Below are 23,595 nucleotides of genomic sequence, written 5' to 3' on the forward strand. Positions count from 1 at the left end.
ACTCAGATGACCACCACTGGGCCAACCTGAGGCGCAAATCTGAATTCTGCATGTAATATTACAGTTGGATTTTCCTCATTTAAAGATGACTGATAAACTACTACTTCATGCTAGCTGGTCATTATATGTGAGAAGAAACACTTATTGAACTATTTCAAGCATTGTGTTGTTTGACCTTTGATCACAAAGAACACATTGTTGCTGTTTCAGTCAAGTGACCCGCAGAGCCCATAAGCCTCTTTCTGATTCATAAAACTCAAGCAGTTTGGAAGGCTAGCTATTTATACCAGTATCATCATTTTAAAAATTTGTGCGTTTAAAGTCATAAAAATACTAATGATTCTAAAATGTTTGTGACAGGTGGAAATGTTGTGTTATTTGTACTCAAATCTCCGGTAAGCTGCCTAACCGCTTGCCTGCAGTCTAAACTGTTCAGTGAAAGTAACCATCTTCATATATATATATATATATATATATATATAGCAAGTCATTTACTTGATTCAAAGTTTAAAACAAAACTTAAAAATCGTTGTGAAAATTTGAGTAAAAGATCTATGTACATCAATGCACAACATATTATTGCACACTGCCGTTATGGATATTTTAATACATTTTAAAAATGTATATTCTTGCTGAATAAGGGGCGCATAATGACGCAAAATTAGTCTGATTTCAATTACATTGACATTAGGCTACATTCACAGATATTATGTTATATATTTTTGTTGTTGTCCTGTTTGTTTCTTTTTAATTAATTGTTGCTACTGGAAACTTGAATTTCCTTAACGGATGAATAAAGTATTTATCTATCTATCTAGATATTATGTGCCTAAACATTTTTTTTTTCTCATTCAGAGCATTTTTGAGCTAAATTTGAATTAATATGATTGCTTTGCACTGACTTAAATATTTTTTTATGATATAATTTCCATAAAAAAAGGTTTTTAAGACATCTTTGTCGTTGAAATTGTTTTATGTAATATGATATTTCTTCTGAATATTTATTCATATACTGTATATGGAAGTCGGCGTTTTGTCACAGTTTTCCGTGTTAAAAAAATTAAAATAATAATTTGGATTTTTTTCGTTTCGTTTCGTTTCGTTTTCTATTTATTGACTGCTTGCTTTGTTGTATATAATAATAATAATGGTAGTAGTTATTTCATTTAGACAGCCCATGTGACCTGAAGCCCCGCCCCCTGTATCCTCACGTGATCTCGTGCGCCTGGTAACAGCGAAAGCGTCGCTCACGCTATGGAGAGATTGTGAAGCTGAACTCGAGGAGCCGCGGAAGATTTACTGCCGAAACGGGTCACAATGCGCAATAAATCCTTCGTTCACGTACTTTCAAACATCTCCGACATCCCCCCCACACACACATGCGAGGCATTCACAATAACACCGACACACTGATTGGGAACCCCGGATAATCGTCTTACGACACGGGACGGTAAGTTTAGTTCTGTCCTCGCGAACTTCACTGAATTTAAATTGCTTCTACGTGTGTCTAATGTAGTTTAATAGTAGATGCATGGTTGGTGTAAAAGCCAGCGATGCAGTGCTTGCTGGTTTGCCTTCGAATGAGTAATGCATTGTGCATATGTTATACCTATATGTAAATATCTGCATATTGCTGTTTATTTCATATGAAGGTTTCTTGCAGAAGATCTATGGGGATATTGGTTTGGCCAAATATTGCCATATTGCATCTTTCTTGTTACCTAATGCGATGAGGAACTAATGCACTTAATAGGATTCAGGTCGCCCTCCCTGTCTTCCTGTAGCTCTCAGATGCAAGCTGTGCCCATACATAACTGAGTCCAATACATAACTGATTACCAGCTTATGCTAGAGACAACATCAGCATCTGTTCTTGGCAGCTAATAGCTCCCTTGTGAGGTTGCCAGGGACTGATGAACAAAAAAAACCCTGTGTAATTCTCTCAGATCCCGAGGAGTCTGTAGATGGCTTGCGACGTGGGGAGATGAGAGAGTCCTCCTGATATCAGGTGATTGGACACCCATACAAACATGGGGAAACTACAGAGCAAGTTCCGGCGGCGCTCAGACCTTTACAAGTGAGATATGATGAGCAATAATGAATTGACAGATGCTTGTGATGAGTTTGTGGTCATTGAGGCTCTGTTGTTGTTGTTGCTATCACCTTGACAGGGTCAAAGAGGGGGAGACTGCACTCGTGCCACAGGTAGTGCAGTATGAACCCGCTCACACAGATGCCATCAACTGTGTCGTCAGCCTGACCTCTGACCTCTGCGCGTCAGGGGGGCATGACCAGGTGAGCTGGAGAAGCATTGATAGGTTTTGAGATTAACGATGTCAAAGGTGAAGTCATTGCTTCAGAACCCATTGGAAATGCAAATACAATTGACCTTTCACTACTTTGCCTTGTTGGTTTTACTGTTGCTGGCTGATAATAAAGCAGTTACAACTGAATGGAATGAATTTCAAAGCATTTTATCTTTATTAAATTTATTATAAAATTAATCTATTAAAGCTACACTGTGTGATTTTTCACCCCATCTAGTGGTGAAAAGGTATATGATCATCCAGTGAATATTAGTTTCTGTTCCTCTCAATTCCGATTTCGTTTTAACTCCTACGGTGGCCAATGTAGTCCAAGATGGCTTCCAGTTCGACCTCGTCCTTGATTGTTAGCTCAAACGTAAACGCGAAAGGCGAAGCTTGAAATAACGGGTATGTCCCTCTTTGGCTAATGTACTTTCAAGATGGAGGGGCAACATGGCGACCGACATTAGAACCCCTTACCCGTATGTATTTTCAGTGGCATATTATACACTCACGAGAATACTTTATTACACGAACGAAGTAAATATACATTAATAAGCACATATATTTTTGAAAGAACTAAGTGTTTTTAGCTAAGAATAAACTAAAAGAGTTAAAAAATGTGTATGTACAAAGTATTTGATAGCTGATATAAAGTATTAGATGACAGTTTAGAACAAACTAAGTTGAAGTGCTTAAAAAAGTTACTAAAACTGAAATAAAAATCACAATAGAAGAGAATAATATAAATATTTACAAAAGTGATACACCAATAGGGATACACCGCTCTACAGTAATTTGAAAGTGATTGCAGTACCAGTTTTGGCCACAATCTTGCATACGGCTCCTTTAAACTGAAAATGAATGAACTAATAATAATGTATGATAACACTGGTGTAAATGAACAAACCCTTACTAATGTACTGTTAACTCTTTAGTTACTATCAATGTATAAATGAAATGACTTAAAAAAACTAAATTAATTTCTCAATGGACTTCTTTATGTTTATAAAGCAACGTTAGTGGTGCTTTTACAAGTTCACAGGAACATGAAATCAGGCGTAGTAATTTTGGCAGTACTCCCCTCCTTTTAAATGGGATAGAAAACCAGCCAAGAGTGAGGTGATGGGGTGGTGAAGGGATGCTGTGAAACTGTCATCGGACAGAGGTGAGGGAAGGCTATATTTATACCGACCTCCTCTTGTGCTGATTGGTTGATTACCTGAACGTGCTCCTCCTAAACTTTGTTACATAAAACTTCATTTATTGCTCATAAAAACTTGAACGAACCTTTAAATCTTAATTATTACAGCTCTGTGGAATGCGTGATTCTGATTGGTCAAAAGCAGCATGGTCAAAGGCGTCATGCATGGTCTGTGGTCAGATATATTTGTATATTGACATTTGTGACAGTCATCATGACTGTCTATTTTTGACGTTTCAATTTCCTACACTGTGCTATAGCTTCATGTCTCCCATGACTCCACGTTCTTTATTCTCACATAAAAAAATAATGCGTCAAATCAATCTTTCATTGAAATGCACTAATATTAAAAAGGTTTTTTTTTTTCTTTGAAAGAAATGAATACATTTATTAAGCAAGGACACCTTAAATTGATCAAAAAAGTGACAGTAAAGGCATTATAATATTACAATAGATTTCTTTTGTTCTTTTGAACTTTCTATTCATCACAAAGAGTCATTAAAAATGCTACTGTATCCCCAGAGAAAAAAAAAATAAGCAGCACAACTGTTTTAAACATTGATGATAATCAGAAATGTTCATCAAGCAGCAAATCTTCATATTGGAATGATTTCTGAATGATCTGATAATAATGCTGAAAATTCAGCTTTACATCACAGGGATAAATTACATTTTAAATATATACAATTTTCAGAAAATACACCTCTTTGGTCCTGTCTTAGAACCTAGCAACCACCTGGAACACCATAGCAACGTCAGACAACATTAAGCATGTAAAAATGTATATATCTGGCTATAATCTGGCTAAAATGTATAATCGTCATAATATCTTGTTCAACGTTTGATAGAAATATGCATTTTAATATGATTTATGTTGTTGTTTTTGGGTCAGACTGTTGTTGTCTATGACTGGAAGGCTGGAAAACTGTGTAAATCATTCCCTGGCCATAGCAGAGAGATCACAAAGGTAATAAAACTACAGTAAATCTTTCTAATTAGATTTCAGCGAGCAAAGCCGGGTTCTGCTTTTACTTGTTTTGCAACCGTTTTCAATGGTGGAACAAAAATAAACAAAACAGATTTTGTTTTAAAGGTACACTATGTAACGTTTGGCCCTCTAGCGGTTAAAACGAAAATCCCATGCATTTTGCAGAAGAACATAGTTTTGGTTGTGCTTCTGCATGCGTGATGGTGCAGATGAATATGATTATCACACTTCTCATAAAACATTCACTACTAGACTTAAGAGATATAACCAGTTTAGATGGAAAGGATCTCAAACTGAGTATCTGAAGACGTTACTGCATCTTGACCTATTAATAGACGCTGTACTTCCTTGAGAATAATTTCCAGCACAGCTACAACAACTATAATCAAAATGAACGTCACAATAGATAATGCTTTACAATAGGGATGCACCGAAATGAAAATTCTTGGCTGAAACCGAAAACCGAAACACCGAAAGAAATTATGCCAATTATTAGTATCATTGCATTTATGGCTATGACTGTGTACAAATTTGACTAAAATCAAGGCATTGCAATTGCATAAATTAATATAAAATTTTCAAAGAATAAATCAATTACAAATATTTATTTGGCACAATGCACAGTATAAAATAAAATTCAAACTAAAATGTTTTTGACCCTGCAGAAAGGTTTTAAAATTAAATGTTCTCTCATAAAAACAAAGTCGAGCATGAACTTCTCATCACACCAGCACCTAGTTTGCAAGTCTAAATTAGTTGCTTACATTTTAAAAATTTAGCATACAAAACCATAAAAAGTTTAGTGAATGTAGAAAATATTTAAGAGAGCATTAATTTAGTTCTATACATACATGTCCTCATATACATGTCCCCATATGCATATTATTTGTAATGTCACAATAATCTCGGGGTTTACTGGGTTTAACATGATTATTTTTGTATTGGTGGTGGAATACTAAAAAAATAAACATTGTCATGTGTTTATCTTTCTTCTTCTCACCGATTCCTGGTTAGATGACAGTTACTTGAGTCGTCCCCTGTTGTTTCAAGGAATAGTAAAACGGCGAGCGTTTCAAAAACGCCTCAACCGTTTGGAGCGGTGCGCGCGCTGTCTGAGGAGACTCGCGCTGCCTTGTTTATACTTTCGCCTGCCTCCGCAGCGCGAGTCTCCACAGACAGCGCGCGCACCGCTCCAGACGGTTGAGGCATTTATACTTGACCCGCTCGCAACCGGAGTCGTTGTCATGGCGGCGCGCATTGTTTAGAGCAGGTGGATAAACAAGGCTTCCGTCTCCTCGCGGGATTAGATACACTGAAATACGTCCGCACCGCAGACATGTTGCTTCAGACAAGCACGTGCAGGTCGCGGTTTCTGTTTGCGTCATCACAACATTTCGGCCGTATTGTTTCGGTGATAAAAGTCTTTCGGCCGAAAACCGAAAATGCACTTTTGGGCCATTTTCGGCCGAAAATTTTCGGTGGCCGAATATTCGGTGCATCCCTACTTTACAATGAACTCTGTTAGAGAGCATTTATCTGTAAATACCTTACCAGTTGAGTAATAAAAATGGCATCTCCGAAAAGCCAAGCCAATGTTGGTTCTTGTTTTATTACGAGCTCTGTCATGTTCTCTGTTTGCCGGCATACTCTCCTCTGTTCTGCACTTTTCGGCAACATTTTTTTTTTGTGTGTGTTGTGAAAACTAACTTATGCCACTACCACACCATACACACGTCAAAGTAGGAGTAACTTTTCTTTATTTACAGATATGATGAGACACACTTGAGTGACGTATGTACGCAATAAACCATCTGACAGGTCTAAAATAAACACTTATAATTGGCTTACCAAAGTGAATAATGGTAAGACAAAAACACGTTTTGGAAGGATTGATGATGTATTGACTCATAATTAATAATGTATTATTAAAATTTTGAACAAAAAAAAGTTACATAGTGTACCTTTATATATTTTGCACATAGAGATGAAGCAATGAATAAGTGTGTTTTTTTTATATATATTTACAGTATAAATCTCTCTGTTTTCCTTTAGCTGTGCTGTCTCAAAGGAAGTTCCTTAATCTTCAGTGCGTCCCGGGATAAGATGGTGCTGATGTGGGATTTGGGTCGAGATACGGAACCCATCCAGGAGTTTTGTGGCCATGAACTCGTAGTTAACGGTGTAGCGGTCTGCCCAGGTGAACAAATGCTCAAATGTTAACATGCTACGTCCACAAATTAAACACAATCCTGTAATGTGTTGGTATTTTATTTTATTTTTTTTTATTTTTTTGTCTTGTAGATGGCACAAAGCTGTGCACAGGCTCTCGGGATAACTCCATGTGCCTCTGGGATGTTGAGTCGGGAAAATGTCTGCAAAGAAACACCATCTCACGCAACCTGGTTAGAAAAGGCAGTCTTCAAAATTTGACTAATATTTATTTTCTAATCATTTTTAGTTATACACTCACCTAAGGATTATTAGGAACACATGTTCAATTTCTCATTAATGCAATTATCTAATCAACCAATCACATGGCAGTTGCTTCAATGCATTGTGGTCCTGGTCAAGACAATCTCCTGAACTCCAAACTGAATGTCAGGATGGGAAAGAAAGGTGATTTAAGCAATTTTGAGCGTGGCATGGTTGTTGGTGCCAGAGTATTTCACAATCTGCTCAGTTACTGGGATTTTCACGCACAACCATTTCTAGGGTTTACAAAAGAATGGTGTGAAAAGGGAAAAACATCCAGTATGCGGCAGTCCTGTGGGCGAAAATGCCTTGTTGATGCTAGAGGTCAGAGGAGAATGGGCCGACTGATTCAAGCTGATAGAAGAGCAACTTTGACTGAAATAACCACTCGTTACAACCGAGGTACTCAGCAAAGCATTTGTGAAGCCACAACACACACAACCTTGAGGCGGATGGGCTACAACAGCAGAAGACCCCACCGGGTATCACTCATCTCCTCTACAAATAGGAAAAAGAGACTACAATTTGCAAGAGCTCACCAAAATTCATCTTTATCAAACTCTCCAATAACCGCATTAGACTGCATATCAATGGCTCAATACTCTGTTACTAGCTCTAAAATTAAATTTTGGTATTAGCAACAATTATTTGTCTAATAATTGTTATCCACTGAATATGAATGTGTGTTGTCCTGTTGCCCTCTGTTCAGGTGACACATGTGTGCTGGGTACCAGGAAGCACATCTATTGTCCAAACCTCAGAAGACAAAACTATCAGGTCAGAAGATCATGATATGCCATATGATCCATTCCAGTGGTTCACAGTCATTGTTTGCAGAGATGTGTTTCTCTGAAATATTTACTAAACAAATAACATGCTGCGCGACTCTTTTATATCATCACAAAATGTAAACTATATCACAAAGCTCTAAATATAAAGCTGGATGTGTATTATATCAATAACCCTTTACAAAACGTTTCCTTAAGATAGACCCACTGTCCTCGCATGAGGACATCATTTTATGCAAAAACTACTTCCTGTACAAAAACAAATTTTAGTTATTATACTTATTAGGTCCTACTTATCCCCAATAGCAAGAAAAAATATAAAATGCAAACTCTCGGCAAACATAAAATGAACTAATAATGAGTACTTTTTGATCTTTAGTTAATGTAAGTATTAAAATGTAAGTGTTCATTACAAAATACATCTGTTCATTTACAATAAGGTTCCATTAGATGGCTTTAGGTAATTCATTAACTTACAAATGAGCAATTCATTAGAGACAGTATTTTTAATCTTTGTAAATTAGTAAAATACAGATGTCTAAGGCTGTCAAACGATTAATCGCGATTAATCGCATCTAAAATCTAAAAAAGTTTGTGTTTACATAATACATGTGTGTGTGGTGTGGATAATTACACACACACGCATGTATATATTTAAGAAAAATGTGTTATAAATATATCAAATATTTATGTATAATATTAATTTTGGTATAAATATATATAAAGTACATACATGCAAATATTTCTTAAATATTTGTACATGCATGTGTGTGTATTTATATATACAAAATAATTATACACACTACACACACTTATATTATGTTAACACAAACTTTTATTTTGAATGCGATTAATCGCGATTAATCATTTGACAGCCCTACAAATGTCCATTAAATATCAACTTTTGTAAAACAATTTTCATTATGCTCATCTAAAGTGATAACTATATAGCAAATCTCAACAGCTTGATTTCTTGTATCATCACAAAATGTAAATTAATTTGGGTAACACATTATTTCAATGGTCCACTTACTAACTATAAGAACACTGTAAAAAAAATATCATGATTTATCATAATGTTTTTTCTTCTGTCAAATCAACTTCCTGTACAAAAACAAATTTTAGTTATTATACTTATTAGGTCCTACTTATCCCCAATAGCAAGAAAAAATATAAAATGCAAACTCTCGGCAAACATAAAATGAACTAATAATGAGTACTTTTTGATCTTTAGTTAATGTAAGTATTAAAATGTAAGTGTTCATTACAAAATACATCTGTTCATTTACAATAAGGTTCCATTAGATAGCTTTAGGTAATGCATTAACTAACAAATGAGCAATTCATTAGAGACAGTATTTTTAATCTTTGTAAATTAGTAAAATACAAATGTCTAAGGCTGTGAAACGATTAATCGCGATTAATCGCATCTAAAATAAAAGTTTGTGTTTACATAATATAGGTGTGTGTGGTGTGGATAATTACACACACACACATGTATATATTTAAGAAAAATGTGTTATTAATATATCAAATATTTATATGTATAATATTAATTTTGTATAAATATGTATAAAGTATATACATGCATGTGTGTGTATTTATATATATATACAAAATAATTATACACACTACACACACTTCTATTATGTTAAAACAAACTTTTATTTTGGATGCGATTAATCGCGATTAATCATTTGACAGCCCTACAAATGTCCATTAAATATCAACTTTTGTAAAACAATTTTCATTATGCTCATCTAAAGTGATAACTATATAGCAAATCTCAACAGCTTGATTTCTTGTATCATCACAAAATGTAAATTAATTTGGGTAACACATTATTTCAATGGTCCACTTACTAACTATAAGAACACTGTAAAAAAAATATCATGATTTATCATAATGTTTTTTCTTCTGTCAAATCAGCTTAGATAATTTATGTGGTTCAGATAACATAATATTTTGAGTTTCTGATTATTAAATCAATCTCCTTCATTGTATTAACCCTTGTGCTGCATTAGATTTTTAACACCGTTGAGTGCATTAAGGACCAAAAATGGCCACATATTAAACATTGCCTAAAATATTATATATTATTATTATTTTCCACTTTTACCAAGTTAAATCTTTTAACCAGCATCAGTCCTCATCATAACTACCAAAAATGTATTCAATTTCAGGATTTTAACCCTTTAATTACCAGTTTTGTTTGCGAAACCATCGATTTGTATAAGAGGAAAAAACACAAAAATTAAATTATTTTCAATAAACTAAATGCAAAGAGAAAACTTTAGATTTGGATTATCACAGTCCCACTTTGCAAAAAATCCCACTTAGCGCATTAGAGACCAAAAATGGCCACCTATTAAACATTGCCTATTGCCTAAAATAAGGTGCATTTCCACCCATAGGGAATAAATATGTAGTGACGTCATCTGGTGGAATACACTATATAATGCAAATACAATGCTTTTGCTTCAAAATGAAAGGATGTTTGTGCAAAAATCATGTTTCATGTATTAATGACAGCCTCGGATTTAAACAACGTTTTAATGGGTTTCAATGGGCCATTTTTGGTCTTTATGGTGCTGAGTGTTACTATTTGATCTACACAGTGTGTGTTATACATATTTTGCAAAATGGGATCACATTTTTTACATGTATCCAAAAAGTCACAATTTTGCCAAATTTCATACCATTTGCATTAAAACAGCCAAAATGGTCAAAGAAATTAAACTGCAAAAGACCAAAAATGTCCCTAATGCAGCATAAGGGTTAACTCAATTTTTCAATTTCAATGAACTTAAAGTTTTAAGGCAACCAGGTTACTTCATTTTTTAAGTTAAACCAACAATATTTTCTACATAACTACATATCAACCGACTCTCATTAGTTTTAGTAGACTGTCTGCTTTCTATCTATCTATAAATAACTTTGCAACTACTTGTCAACTTATCCTTCTAATCCTAAATCTAACCTCCTAAAAGTCTACTTACACTCTAATGAGTTGGTTGACATGAAGTTGCAAAGTTACTTATAGTTAGTAGTAGAATGTCTAAAGTGGACTATCGAAATAAAGCGTAACCATATATTGTTGCACAGCTCTAATCTGCTATCGTGATTTCGGTGTAGAGCTTCTTTGATAAAATGTGTGTGTGAAAATATATGCTATGTTTGTTGTCTGTCTCAGGGTGTGGGATAGTCGTACTTGGCAGGTGACTAACACGTTTCCGGCAAAGCAGTACATTCAGACGCACTGTGACATCAGCTCCAACTGTTACCACCTGCTGTCGTCCAGCAACGGTTTCGGTGGGCAAGGTTGCGAGGCCACGGTGAGTGTGTGTGTGTGGATACTGCCAGGGCACAGCTGTGGATGTGCATAAGTTTAGCTGTTTGTGTGTTTGTTTACGTGTGTGTGTAGCTGTGGGACCTCAGACAGCCCGGCTGTAAGGTGGCCGAATACAGAGGACACCTGCAGACCACAGCGTGCTGCGTGTTTGTGCCTCCCCGTCCCGGGTGCCCTGCCCTCGTGGCGTCCTCGTCGTATGACAGCTCAGTCAAAATATGGGACCAGAACACTGCAGGTAACACACACGCCCTATTCTGTTTTTTAAACACACAAAGAGGATTAGCCAGTTGGTTAAGAAGACAGCGCTTCCTGGTCAAAAAACTGTGTTAGATGTTTAGGTAGATGAAAAAGAAACTGTAAGAGGAAACAAACTTAGCTGGGGAAACATATCAGCTTTGGCTGGCATATATTTCAGTGCATGTAAATATTTAAAATAATAATAAAAATGATTTAGTTTTACATAATGCATTGATGTTCCCTGGTAATTCTATTCTATTTGTATATGTACACGTCATGTACAAATAAATTTGTATTTTTTGTACATATATATATATATACATATATATATATATATATATGAAGAGTTCAGATGCAAAAGCCTCTAAATGCCATTTGAAATTTTCTTCTTTAATGATGATTTTTATCAAACTTGTATATTTAAGTTCAGTAATTTCACTTAAATAACAATTAATAGGTAATTATCATTGCCATTTAAGTGAAATCACTGAACTTAAATATACAAGCTTGATAAAAATTATCATTATAGAAGAAAATTTCAAATGGCACTTAGAGGCTTTTGCATCTGAACTCTTCATATATATATATATATATATATATATATATATATATATATATATATATATATTAGGGCTGTCAAACGATTAATCGTGATTAATTGCATCCAAAATAAAAGTTTGTGTTTACATAATATATGTGGGTGCACTGTGTATAATTATTTTGTATACATATAAATCCCCCCCAATGCTCGTATATTTAAGAAAAAATATTATTTATATATAAAATATTTATATATAATATAAATTATATATAAATCTATATACAGTATATACGTGTGTGTATTTATATATATAAAATAATTATACACAGTGTGCACCAACATATATTATGTAAACACAAACTTTTATTTTGGATATGATTAATCGCGATTAATCTTTTGACAGCCCTAATATATATATATATATACACACACACATTTATACACATTCGTTTATCTAATTCACATATATCATTATTTTTGTATTTTACTATTTGTGTACCGTTATTGTCTCTGTGTACACAGGAAGGTTATTCACCAAAACAAACATACTTGGCAATACAGTCCTTTCTAGGTATTAAGTCTTAGAATAATTAAATGTATTTAATTACAATAAGGTTTGGGTTTTAGGTAAGGATTATTATGATGTTGTTGTTTATTTGAAGAAATTCACACTTTTATTCAGAAAGGATGCATTAAATTGATCACAAGTTACAGGAAAGATATTTCAAATATGTATATATTTCAAATAAATGCTTTTTTGAACTTTTATTTTTTTAAACAACACTAGCTATGTTTCCATCAATAGCTGGATTGGAATAACATATAAATCATTCGCGAATAAAGCAGCGTTTCCATCCCATGTGTTCAAGAGACAAAAAAAAAAAAAAAAAAACCCTGTCACTTTAAGGGAAACTGCTGCAAAATATCTGTAATAAAATGGATATTTTTCAGTTGCTGCAATCTGGGAAACCACGGTGGCTCATTTTTTGCATCTCACAGCAAGCCGCTTCTGGGAGGAGATTAAAAAAATCATTTTGATGACAGACTTTGGCTCAAGGGATTTCAGAATGACCAAACCAACGTTTGACATGCTGTGCAGTCTAATTGGTCCACTGGTTAGTCCGCTGTTGAGCTTTCGAAGGATTCATTCAGTAAATGTGTTCCCAAATTCCATCATAGTTTATTTTTAGTTAAAACATTTATCAGTCTCACTTGTGCATACAGTTTATGCGCACCTTGGCGTTGCCATCCAGCATTTTTTATGTATTTTTTGATATCCCAAATGTGCAAATAGGTGGTTGGAAAGATAGCTACTGTCAAAGGCAACAGTAAACACATTACATTTAGTGCATGTCATGCTTTTTCCTAAAAACGTCCGATCCACATGGTTTGATTCTTGTCTCCTCCATATTCTCTCTTCAGCGTGTTTGTACACATTAACGCTGGACGGTTCAGGGCCGTTGGTGTCTCTGGCTCCGTGTGACTCCAGCAGTCTCCTGTGTGCCAGTTTTAACACAGGACTGCACCATCTGCATCTGGATCAGGCAACACTGCCCAGCCTCGCTGAAGTGGCTCGCTTCTGACTTCCATCTGGACCACCTGGAAGATAAAACCAACGACTTTAAAAACTGGAACTCCTGGAAATCAAAATGCACACTACGCTGACAAAAGTACGTGGACTACATCTACTACATCTGTTACTAACAGGAGCATAAAATCAAGCATGCAATCTGCTCGTGTCTAAATGGGAGCAAATCCATGTTCCAATATTGTCCGCATGTTTTTGACCATGTAGTGTATGACCACTTGACTACATGCACCGTTAAAGGATGTAAAAACGTATTCAACTTCCCTAAAGAAAAGAGACTGGGTCGCTGTAAAACTCCCTACCGGCAGGGATGATTTACCGAATGGGAATTGTTTTCCATTTCCAAATACAACCATGAAATAAGATAGGTGCTGTTTTGTTGTGTGTGTGTGTGTGTGTGTTAGTTATTGTGGAAACAAATATAGGCAATAAAATGCCACTCCACTTCTGCTTGGTTGCTGAATATGCTTGAATATGTTAATTGAGTCCAGGGGTGTAAAGTACTTGAGTAATTGTACTTCATTATATGATAAAGTATTATTTTAGGAAATCTATGTTACTTTGACTACTGTTGCAATACAATACTTGCAAAAAGCATACTTCCTACAATTTACTTTAGACCTGGATTAATCGCATCCAAAATAAAAGTTTGTGTTTAAATAATATATGTGGGTGCACTGTGTATAATTATTTTATATATATTTATAAATACACACATGCTTGTATATATTTAAGAAATATTTTCGTGTATATATATTTATATATAATTTATATATAAATATTTTAAATATAAATAATATTTTTTTCTTAAATATACATCCATGTGTGTATTTATATATATATACAAAATAATTATACACAGTGCACCTGTATATATAATGTAAACACAAACTTTTATTTTGAAAGCGATTAATCGTTTGACAGCCCGTCATGGTTTAAATCATTCTTATTATTTTGCTTACTGAGCTAACAAATCATTTTCTTTTATTTGAAACAGCCAAATCCATTGTGAAATACGATTGGCCACAACAACATGTAACATCGCAAAGAATTTGATTAATCCATTCGCATTATAACCACCATTTATAGGCAGGATTAACTGACGTGAGATAGGCCAATTTGACTTGGGACAGGTTTCAGAATATACATTTTGCTTTAAGTTCTGTGTATACTTAGCCTTTGTTTTTAGAAATTAAATTGGGGTTGGGTTAGAGTTTGGCTTATCACAATCTCAAACTTCGCAATCTTGATAGCATTTTATTTTATAATCCTGTTACCTATGTATATACCGGTACTATACTTATTATAGTAAATAACTGGGTAATAACCCTGAACCTACCCTGATACCTGACCTTAACCCACCTTACATTACCCAGTACTTTGTAAGTGCACATACTGTGCAATGGCGATCTAATATAGACCTTGAGTACAATTTCTCTGTATTTTACACCCCTGTGAGACCTTTTATTTGCACTAGGTAACAGCTAATAGTTCATTGCTAAAGTCATGCAGAAAGTAGCATAGAAGGATATAAAATCTCAGGCTCTCTCTCTCTGTCTCATACACACATATTCAGTTACATATACACAGACTCAGGGTTTGGCATGAGCCAGAAACTGAATCATTTTTCACAGAGAAGCTGCTAGTTCACATTGAAACATTTATGTAAACATTCAGATCTTGCATTTCCTGAAGCCGGTTATGAGATAGAATTAAATACAAAAAATCTCAATACTCTTCCAGAGACAAGTGGCCAGACAATGGAGAATGTGAAGTCAATGAAAATCAGTGATGCAATGTGTTTTTTTTTTCTTGGTGTTGTTGTTTTTTTTAATATTTTTCCTTTAATATTACTATAGTTCTCTAATAAAAAGAATATTGCAGCTTCTTACAATCTTGCCAACACTGGCAGTGTTGATTCCTTATGGATTTACAAATGTCCTTGTTTTGAATTTTTCAACCAAAGAGTTTTTTGTTTTATGTATTCTTTTATTTCTGCATAATGCACTGTGGTCCCAAAGTATTTTTTACACTTAAATCACACTTAAAACTGCCTGAATGTCATTGCCTTAGATGCAAGATATCAAATAAATGTAGCTACACTCTTAAAAATGAAGGGTCTTTATTGGCATATGGTTTCCCTTTGAAACAACCTTTGAAAATTGCAAAAAAAAAAAATTTTTTTTATTATTTTTGTAAAAAATAATAATAATAATAAAAATTATTCTGTGGTGAAACAAATGCTATAAGTTAATATGTGTGAATAAGTTTGGTCAGGCAAGAATTTACCAAACAAAAAGTGAATTCTATATTAGTACTCAATTAAAGCTTATACTAAATTATAAAACTAAGTGAAACTTACTCAACTCTGGCATGAATAAAAATGTTGCAGTTTTCTCTGTTTTCCAGCTGTATTTACACTGTTTTATCGTTGCTTTTGTTTTGTGATATCTGAAATTCTTTTTCTACTCAATCGCACATTCATATTTATAAATTATCCTGTGAATAGTGTATTGTGCACTAAGTATTGCGATCCCTGTGTTCGGGTGGGTACCACATTACTTCCATTATGTAGATATGTTGTTATATAACTGTATTGCTTACTTAAACATACACTTTAAAAGCATGTCTCAATTCAGTGTGATAATGTTTGAATAAAATCTAATAAAATTCAACAAAGTAGAAATTACTCAAAACAAAATGGAACTGACCAAGTTAAAGTAACTTAATTTCTTTGTTGATTTACTTAACTTAGTTAAGTACTGTAGATATTTCCTAATTCCATATGTGAAATTTACTTAAAAGATGTTCGCTTAAAAAATGAATTCAATTTTACTTTTATTTTTCTTTGACGAACCCAGAATGGTTATCTATGGCATTGCTGTGAAACCCCCCTTTTGACCCTTTATTTTTAAGAGTTGAGCTTTTCTCTCCACAAACGCTATCCCACGACTAATTTGTGCGAGTGATTAAAAAGTGGCTAATTCGTACAACCTCACTCGAACGAATTTGTACGATTGATCTAAACCCACGTGATGGGTAGGTTTAGGGGCGGTGTCAGGAGTGTGTCATTCATACGAATTCATACGAATTGGGAAACTCGTAAAATATGTACGATTTAGCAAAAAACGTACTTATTCGTACGAGTGAAGTCGTATGAATTAGCCACCTCGTAAAATTCGTACGAAATTGTTGTGAGATCGGGTTGGCATGAGGCTTTTTTTAGCTTTTATTTTATTTTAATTGATGTAGTGTAACAGGTTGTAGTTCATCACAATTTTCTAATGACATTTCAAGACATTCATGCATTTTAAAGTGTCCAAATACTTTTTCCAACCACTATAACATTAGCAGCAGCCTATATTGATGAACAAACAGCGGAAAGGACAGTCCATACTGTGTCATGTTGTTTTAATGATACAGAAGGATGTGAAGGTTACACTGATGTGTTTATTTGACTATTATGTAAATTCTGTGGTGTCGAGATATCAATTTGAAGGAAATGTTAATGTATTTGCACGTTATATGATAAATTATTTCAGTTCAATGAGAAGAGTCCTTTTTTTGGCTCTTTGTTTGCATACACACACAACAGGACATGGAAACATCCGTGGAATAATACGTGTTGATCTTCGCTGTTGATAAAATATGCAATGCGAACATGTTTACATTTACAAAACCATATCAAAAGATAGTACCATGATATTTATAAACAGCTCATAATATATTTTATGTGATCACAATTAGTCGGTTATATACAAACCCCAAATCCAGAAAGGTTTTTCTCCATATAATGGACTTCAATGGGAACCAAACAGTTCAAGGTCCAAAAGACAGTTTCAGTGCAAACTGTTCAAAGGGCTTTAAACGATTTCAGACGATGAATAAGGGTCTTATCAAGCGAAACGATCGCTTATTCAAAAAATAAAAAATCTTTTTAAGTTTTAAAAGCTCAAATGGTCGCTTTGCTCTGTTCTGTGATGCGCGTTCGTGACTCTCCTGTTCGAACTCGTTTATCAAAATGAACTAATCTTTTTTTGTGTCATTTGGTTCATTCAACAAACAAAATGAACGAGTCGACTCTAGAAGAGATTCGTTCATTTTGATGAACGAGTTCGAACAGGGGAGTCACACAGAACAGAGCAAGGTGACCAGCCTTAAACTTTGTTATTTATTTATTAAATGAGCGATCGTTTCGCTTGATAAGACTCTTATTCATCGTCTGAAATCGTTTAAAGCCCTTTGAACAATTTGCACTGAAACTCTCACTTGGACCTTGAACCGTTTGGTTCCCATTGAAGTCCATTATATGGAGAAAAATCCTGGAATGTTTTCATCAAAAACCTTAATTTCTTTTCGACTGAAGAAAGAAAGACATGGACATCTTGGATGACATGGGGGTGAGTAAATTATCAGCAAAAGTTTTTTTAAAAGTGAACTATTCAGTGAACTATTACTTCAGTGAAGTAAAGATGGAACTTCGTTCTTCAGATCAGGTATGTATTCTCCATTCCCTCTTTTGTTTCTCTGTCAGCTCATGGTTGTAGTTTACTCTGCCGATCTACCTGGCGGCTGTATTTGACTACGGACTGTGTGTTTCCTCCTCCTGCTGCTCCAGTATTCAAATGCTGCCATTCTTTATAGCACAGTGGAAGAGAGAGACTAAGAAAGCGAGCTGAGTGAAAAGACAGAAAGTGGTAGAGTGACTCTTGGTGTTTTGTTTTTTGTTTTTCTATGTAAAACATGTCAGGAGAACTGTGGTAGTTGTCCACAGAGAGAAAGAGAGACGCCGACACATCTCATTCTCTCTAAAAGACAACAAAGACGCAAACTTAAGCCTCGACATCCAGGACAACAAAAAAGAGAGACATCTTTCCAGAAGATAAGTGAGTAGTTGTGAATCTAATATATTTGTGTATTTAGTTTCACTTTATTTTGCTCTTCTATCGCCTATAAGTAATGTTCCACCTGCAGGTGAACTAACTCTGTGTTAGTAGAGTATTAGTAGACTGATAAGTTGACATGTACTTGCAAAGTGAGGACCATCACAATAAAGTGACATTCAGGTATTAAGCAGACAGCCTACTATTACTTAAATGAGAGTCCGTTGACATGTAGTTGCACAGTTACTTTTAGTCAATATGTTTGAAAGGACCATCAAAATTAAGTGTTACATTGCATTTTTTTTATGTCTGCTGTCTTTATACCAAGTAGAACTGGTGATATTAACACGTTAGAGTGGCTCTAATGTTCTACTTGCAATAGTCATGCAAAATATGTCTCGAAGCCCGTAGTTTATTAATCAACCATTGAAATGCGGTTAGATGAGGATATGCCATCAAACTTTACAAATGTGTTATGCATATCACGCCTTCAGTCATAGTCTGAAATCAGATATTCAGAATTTGATGATTGAAGATGTAGAGAATGGAAACTGTAGATAAGGCTTAAGCCTAGTCCCAGACTAAATGAAATGTGTCAGTGCCATTGTTGTGGTTTAAGCATCAAATAACACCAGTAATGTTTTTGTAAGGCCTGTTTATAAAAGGTTCTTAAGTGCCCTAATTGAACTAAGGCCTAATCCTTTGTGAAACCAGGCGTTAGTCTATTTGTCTTGTCTGTTTGAGCATGTGCTCCAAACTGAATGTCAAAATGGGAAAAGAAAGGTGATTTAAGCAATTTTGAGCGTGGCATGGTCTGAGTGTTTCACAATCTGCTCAGTTACTGGGATTTTCACGCACAACCATTTCTAGGGTTTACAAAGAATGGTGTGAAAAGGGAAAAACATCCAGTATGCGTCAGTCCTGTGGGTGAAAATGCCTTGTTGATGCTAGAGGTCAGAGGAGAATGGGCCGACTGATTCAAGCTGATAGAAGAGCAACTTTGACTGAAATAACCACTCGTTACAACCGAGGTATTCAGCAAAGCATTTGTGAAGCCACAACACACACAACCTTGAGGCGGATGGGCTACAACAGCAGAAGACCCCACCGGGTACCACTCATCTCCACTACAAATAGGAAAAAGATGCTACAATTTGCAAGAGCTCACCAAAATTGGACAAAATGTTGGCTGGTCTGATGAGTCTCGATTCCTGTTGAGATATTCAGATGGTAGAGTCAGAATTTGGCGTAAACAGAATGAGAACATGGATCCATCATGTCTTGTTACCACTGTGCAGGCTGGTGGTGGTGGTATAATGGTGTCGGGGATGTTTTCTTGGCACACTTTAGGCCCCTTAGTGCCAATTGGGCATCGTTTAAATGCCACGGCCTACCTGAGCATTGTTTCTGACCATGTCCATCCCTTTATCGCCACCATGTCCCCATCCTCTGATGGCTACTTCCAGCAGGATAATGCACCATGTCACAAAGCTCGAATCATTTCAAATTGGTTTCTTGAACATGACAATGAGTTGACTGTACTAAAATGGCCCCACAGTCACCAGATCTCAACCCAATAGAGCATCTTTGGGATGTGGTGGAACGGGAGCTTCGTGCCCTGGATGTGCATCCCACAAATCTCCATCAACTGCAAGATGCTATCCTATCAATATGGGCCAACATTTGTAAAGAATGCTTTCAGCACCTTGTTGAATCAATGCCATGTAGAATTAAGGCAGTTCTGAAGGCGAAAGGGGGTCAAACACAGTATTAGTATGGTGTTCCTAATTATCCTTTAGGTGAGTGTATGTCTGTAGAATAAGAAACAAATTGTAGGTAAATGCTGAAACATTCAGCTACATTTAAATGCATCATATTTGAATATACTGGCATCATAAATGTAAACTATGATCAGCTGAGGCTAAGTGGACCTCTAATGAAGTAACCCAATCCGTTCTGCCTGCATTATGGGCGTCAGTAATGGGACACCCTTCTGCTGCTTTGCATATTTTGAGCCGTTCTTTGATGGAGACGTATAATAATTTCCAAGGCAAATCTGTTATTGAGAACAGGTCAGCTTGGGTAGAACAACAAACAAGTCTGTTTACAAATCATACTACATTCTCTGCAAAAGTTGTAGATGGGGGACGGGAACAAATCTGCAGCTTGGTTCCATGTTCTCGTTCTGTTTACGCCAAATTCTGACTCTACCATCTGAATGTCTCAACAGAAATCGAGACTCATCAGACCAGCCAACAACTGTCCAATTTTGGTGAGCTCTTGCAAATTGTCGCCTTTTTCCTATTAGTAGTGGAGATGCGTGGTGCCCAGTGGGGTCTTCTGCTGTTGTAGCCCATCCGCCTCAAGGTTGTGTGTGTTGTGGCTTCACAAATGCTTTGCTGCATACCTCGGTTGTAACGAGTGGTTATTTCAGTCAAAGTTGCTCTTCTATCAGCTTGAATCAGTCGGCCCATTCTCCTCTGACCTCTCGCATAAACAAGGCATTTTCGCCCACAGGACTGCCACTGGATGTTTTTCCCTTTTCACACCATTCTTTGTAAACCCTAGAAATGGTTGTGCGTGAAAATCCCAGTAACTGAGCAGATTGTGAAATACTCAGACCGGCCCGTCTGGTACCAACAACCAAGCCATGCTTAAAATCACCTTTCTTTCCCATCCTGACATTCAGTTTGGAGTTCAGGAGATTGTCCTGACCAGGACCACACCCCTAAATGCATTGAAGCAACTGCCATGTGATTGGTTGATTAGATAATTGCACTAATGAGAACTTGAACAGATGTTCCTAATAATCCTTTAGGTGAGTGTATATTTATTATTACATTTTATCATAAATTATTTTATTTTATTTAGCAGACATAGACGCTTTTATCCAAAGCAACTTTCAACAAAAGAAAATAATGTGTCAAAGACCCACCAATATTCATATTGTACAATGCCAGGTTTCTTTTTTTTACATTCATGAATTTGGCTGGTGCTTTTTTCCAAAGCCACTGAAAAAAAGAGGAACATAAGCAATTAGAGCCAACAATATTCATAGTGTATAATGCCAGGTTTTGAGTTGTTATTTTATTGTTCCTGTGGGTGGTGCTGGAAAATACAAGAAAAATCCATGAAACAAAACTTTTCTTGTTCTTCTCCAGACATGCCACATCATCATGGACCTTGAAGATGCTCTTTGACTTCCCTCTCTCTCACCTCCCCCCTCTGTCATGGAGTCTGACCCGAACCACCTCCGTGACCCCTACAAACCAGACGCGGATGACGGCGAGCTGCCCGATCTGGAGTGCGCCATCTGTTTCTGCCAGTTCAACAACATCTTCAACACCCCTAAAGTACTAGAATGCAACCACACCTTCTGCCTGGAGTGTCTAGCGCGGATGAACGTGAAGTCCGCCCAACCCAACACCATCCAGTGCCCGCTGTGCCGTGCCTACACCCCGTTACCAGACCTGGGTCTTCCCAAGCTTGCGAACGACTCCACGGTGCTGTCTTACCTCCCGACCGCCATGCAGCACGTCTACAGCATCCGTTTTAATCGCAACAAAGGCAAACTGCAAGTGAAGAGAGTGCCCAGTTCTGCCCCGGCTCAATCACACACCATCGGCCAGAGCCTGGACGTCGGGAACCCGGCAGGAGAGGAGGCGGAGCGCGCCTCGGCCAGAGAGAGGTCTCTGCTGATCACCATACTGCGCTCGTCACTCTGCAAAGCTTTCCTCATGAGTACGGTGGCCATAATGACAGTCATTCTCGTCATTGCGATCACCTTGAATTTTAAACCACCTGTTTAGATCACCACTGGCACAACAAACAAGCAACGTGACGAACATATTTTTCAATGTTTCCACACGAATCAAGCTGTCCCTCGGAAGGCTACTGCTATATTTGACAGCTGAGAGTTAAAAATAAGTACTGTGAATCTACCATGGTATTTAGATGGTCACTTCACTATGGCACACCATGACACCTTGTATCTTTTTATTCGCGTCCCTTAAAGGGATACTCCACCCAAAAATGAAAATTCTGTCATCCACTCACCCTCAAGTTGTTGCAAACCTGTATGAGTTTCTTTATTCTGCTGAACACAAAGGAAGATATGTTGAAGGAACGATTGGAACAGAATACTATGGAAGTCAATGGTGAATACTATAATAAAAAAATACTATAGAAGTCAATGGTGCCAATCATTCTTCAACATATCTTACTTTGTGAAGACGACAACAACAACAAGATTACAACAACTTGAAGGTGAGTAAATGTTGACAGAATTTTCATTTTTGGGTGGAGTATCCCTTTAAAAATGGTAAACTACTTTTCAGTATATGATATGATATTGTTTTGTGTGTGTGTGTGTGTGTGTGTGTGTGTGCAAATTCAGTTTTTTAGGAGGCACTCATAACTGCACCTTTCAAAATATCATATGTGGTACTGACTATGGTACTACATGTCCAAAATGTTTTTGATGATGTATATTATATTTTAAAATGTATATTATAATATAACTGTTTTTTCTCATTTCTCTCTCTCTCTCACTCTATTTACACTACCATTTGATTTTAAGAAATGACAGTAATATGTTTAAATATTATGACAATTTAATATAACTATTTTCTATTTTTGTACATTTTAAAATGTAATTTACTCCTGTGATGGTAAAAGCTGATTTTTCAGCATCATTACAACAGTCTACATTATCCTTTAGAAATCATTCTAAAATGCGGATTTGATGCTCAAAAAACATTCATTATCATTATCAATGTTGAAAACAGTTGTGTACAATTTTTTTCAGGATTCTTTGATGAATGGAAAATTCAAAAGAACAGCATATCTTTGAAATAGAATCTTTTGTAACATTATAAACGTCTGTGCTGTAAATTTTGAACAATTTAATCAATCCTTGATATTGATTTTATTTTATTTATTTCCCCCCCAAAAAAGAAATAAAAATTATTACTGACCCCAAACTGTGTTTAATGTTACAAAAGCTCTGGATTTCAGATAAATGCTGATCTTTTTAACTTTGTATTCATCAAAAAATCCTGAAATAAAAATGTGACTGTTTTCAACATTGATAATAATTAGAAATGTTTATTGAGCAGCAAATTATCATACTGATTTCTGAAGGATCATGTGACACTGAAGACTGGAGTAATGATGCTGAAAATTCAGCTTTACCATCACAGGAATAAATTTTTTATAAATGCAGCCGAAACTTTTT

The 23,595-nt window shown here is 35.7% G+C and overlaps 2 protein-coding genes across 3 annotated transcripts; both read left to right on the forward strand.

The window, feature by feature from the left end:
* The first annotated feature begins 1,230 nt into the window (after positions 1 to 1,230).
* wdr31 (WD repeat domain 31) lies at positions 1,231 to 13,837 on the forward strand. 2 transcript variants are annotated; one of them, XM_039659264.2, is made up of 10 exons: positions 1,231 to 1,450; positions 1,947 to 2,077; positions 2,172 to 2,295; positions 4,403 to 4,477; positions 6,551 to 6,695; positions 6,800 to 6,900; positions 7,680 to 7,747; positions 10,952 to 11,093; positions 11,183 to 11,345; positions 13,311 to 13,837. In XM_039659264.2, exons 2-10 carry the CDS (start codon positions 2,031 to 2,033, stop codon positions 13,469 to 13,471), a joined length of 1,026 nt encoding a protein of 341 aa, XP_039515198.2. In that variant the 5' UTR covers positions 1,231 to 1,450; positions 1,947 to 2,030; the 3' UTR covers positions 13,472 to 13,837. The 2 variants fall into 2 exon arrangements, with proteins under 2 accessions (XP_039515198.2, XP_088986695.1); XM_089130569.1 differs by lacking the exons at positions 1,231 to 1,450; positions 1,947 to 2,077 and having other exon boundaries at positions 2,110 to 2,295.
* Positions 13,838 to 17,973: 4,136 nt separating this feature from the next.
* LOC120469941 (E3 ubiquitin-protein ligase RNF182) lies at positions 17,974 to 23,595 on the forward strand. Its single transcript, XM_039659265.2, has 2 exons — positions 17,974 to 18,362; positions 21,521 to 23,595. The coding sequence occupies exon 2, from the start codon at positions 21,590 to 21,592 to the stop codon at positions 22,166 to 22,168; it is 579 nt and encodes a 192-aa protein (XP_039515199.1). The 5' UTR covers positions 17,974 to 18,362; positions 21,521 to 21,589; the 3' UTR covers positions 22,169 to 23,595.

Source organism: Pimephales promelas, chromosome 4 (genome assembly GCF_988280905.1).
Source record: "Pimephales promelas chromosome 4, fPimPro1.hap1.1, whole genome shotgun sequence".
Taxonomy (NCBI): Eukaryota; Metazoa; Chordata; class Actinopteri; order Cypriniformes; family Leuciscidae; genus Pimephales; species Pimephales promelas.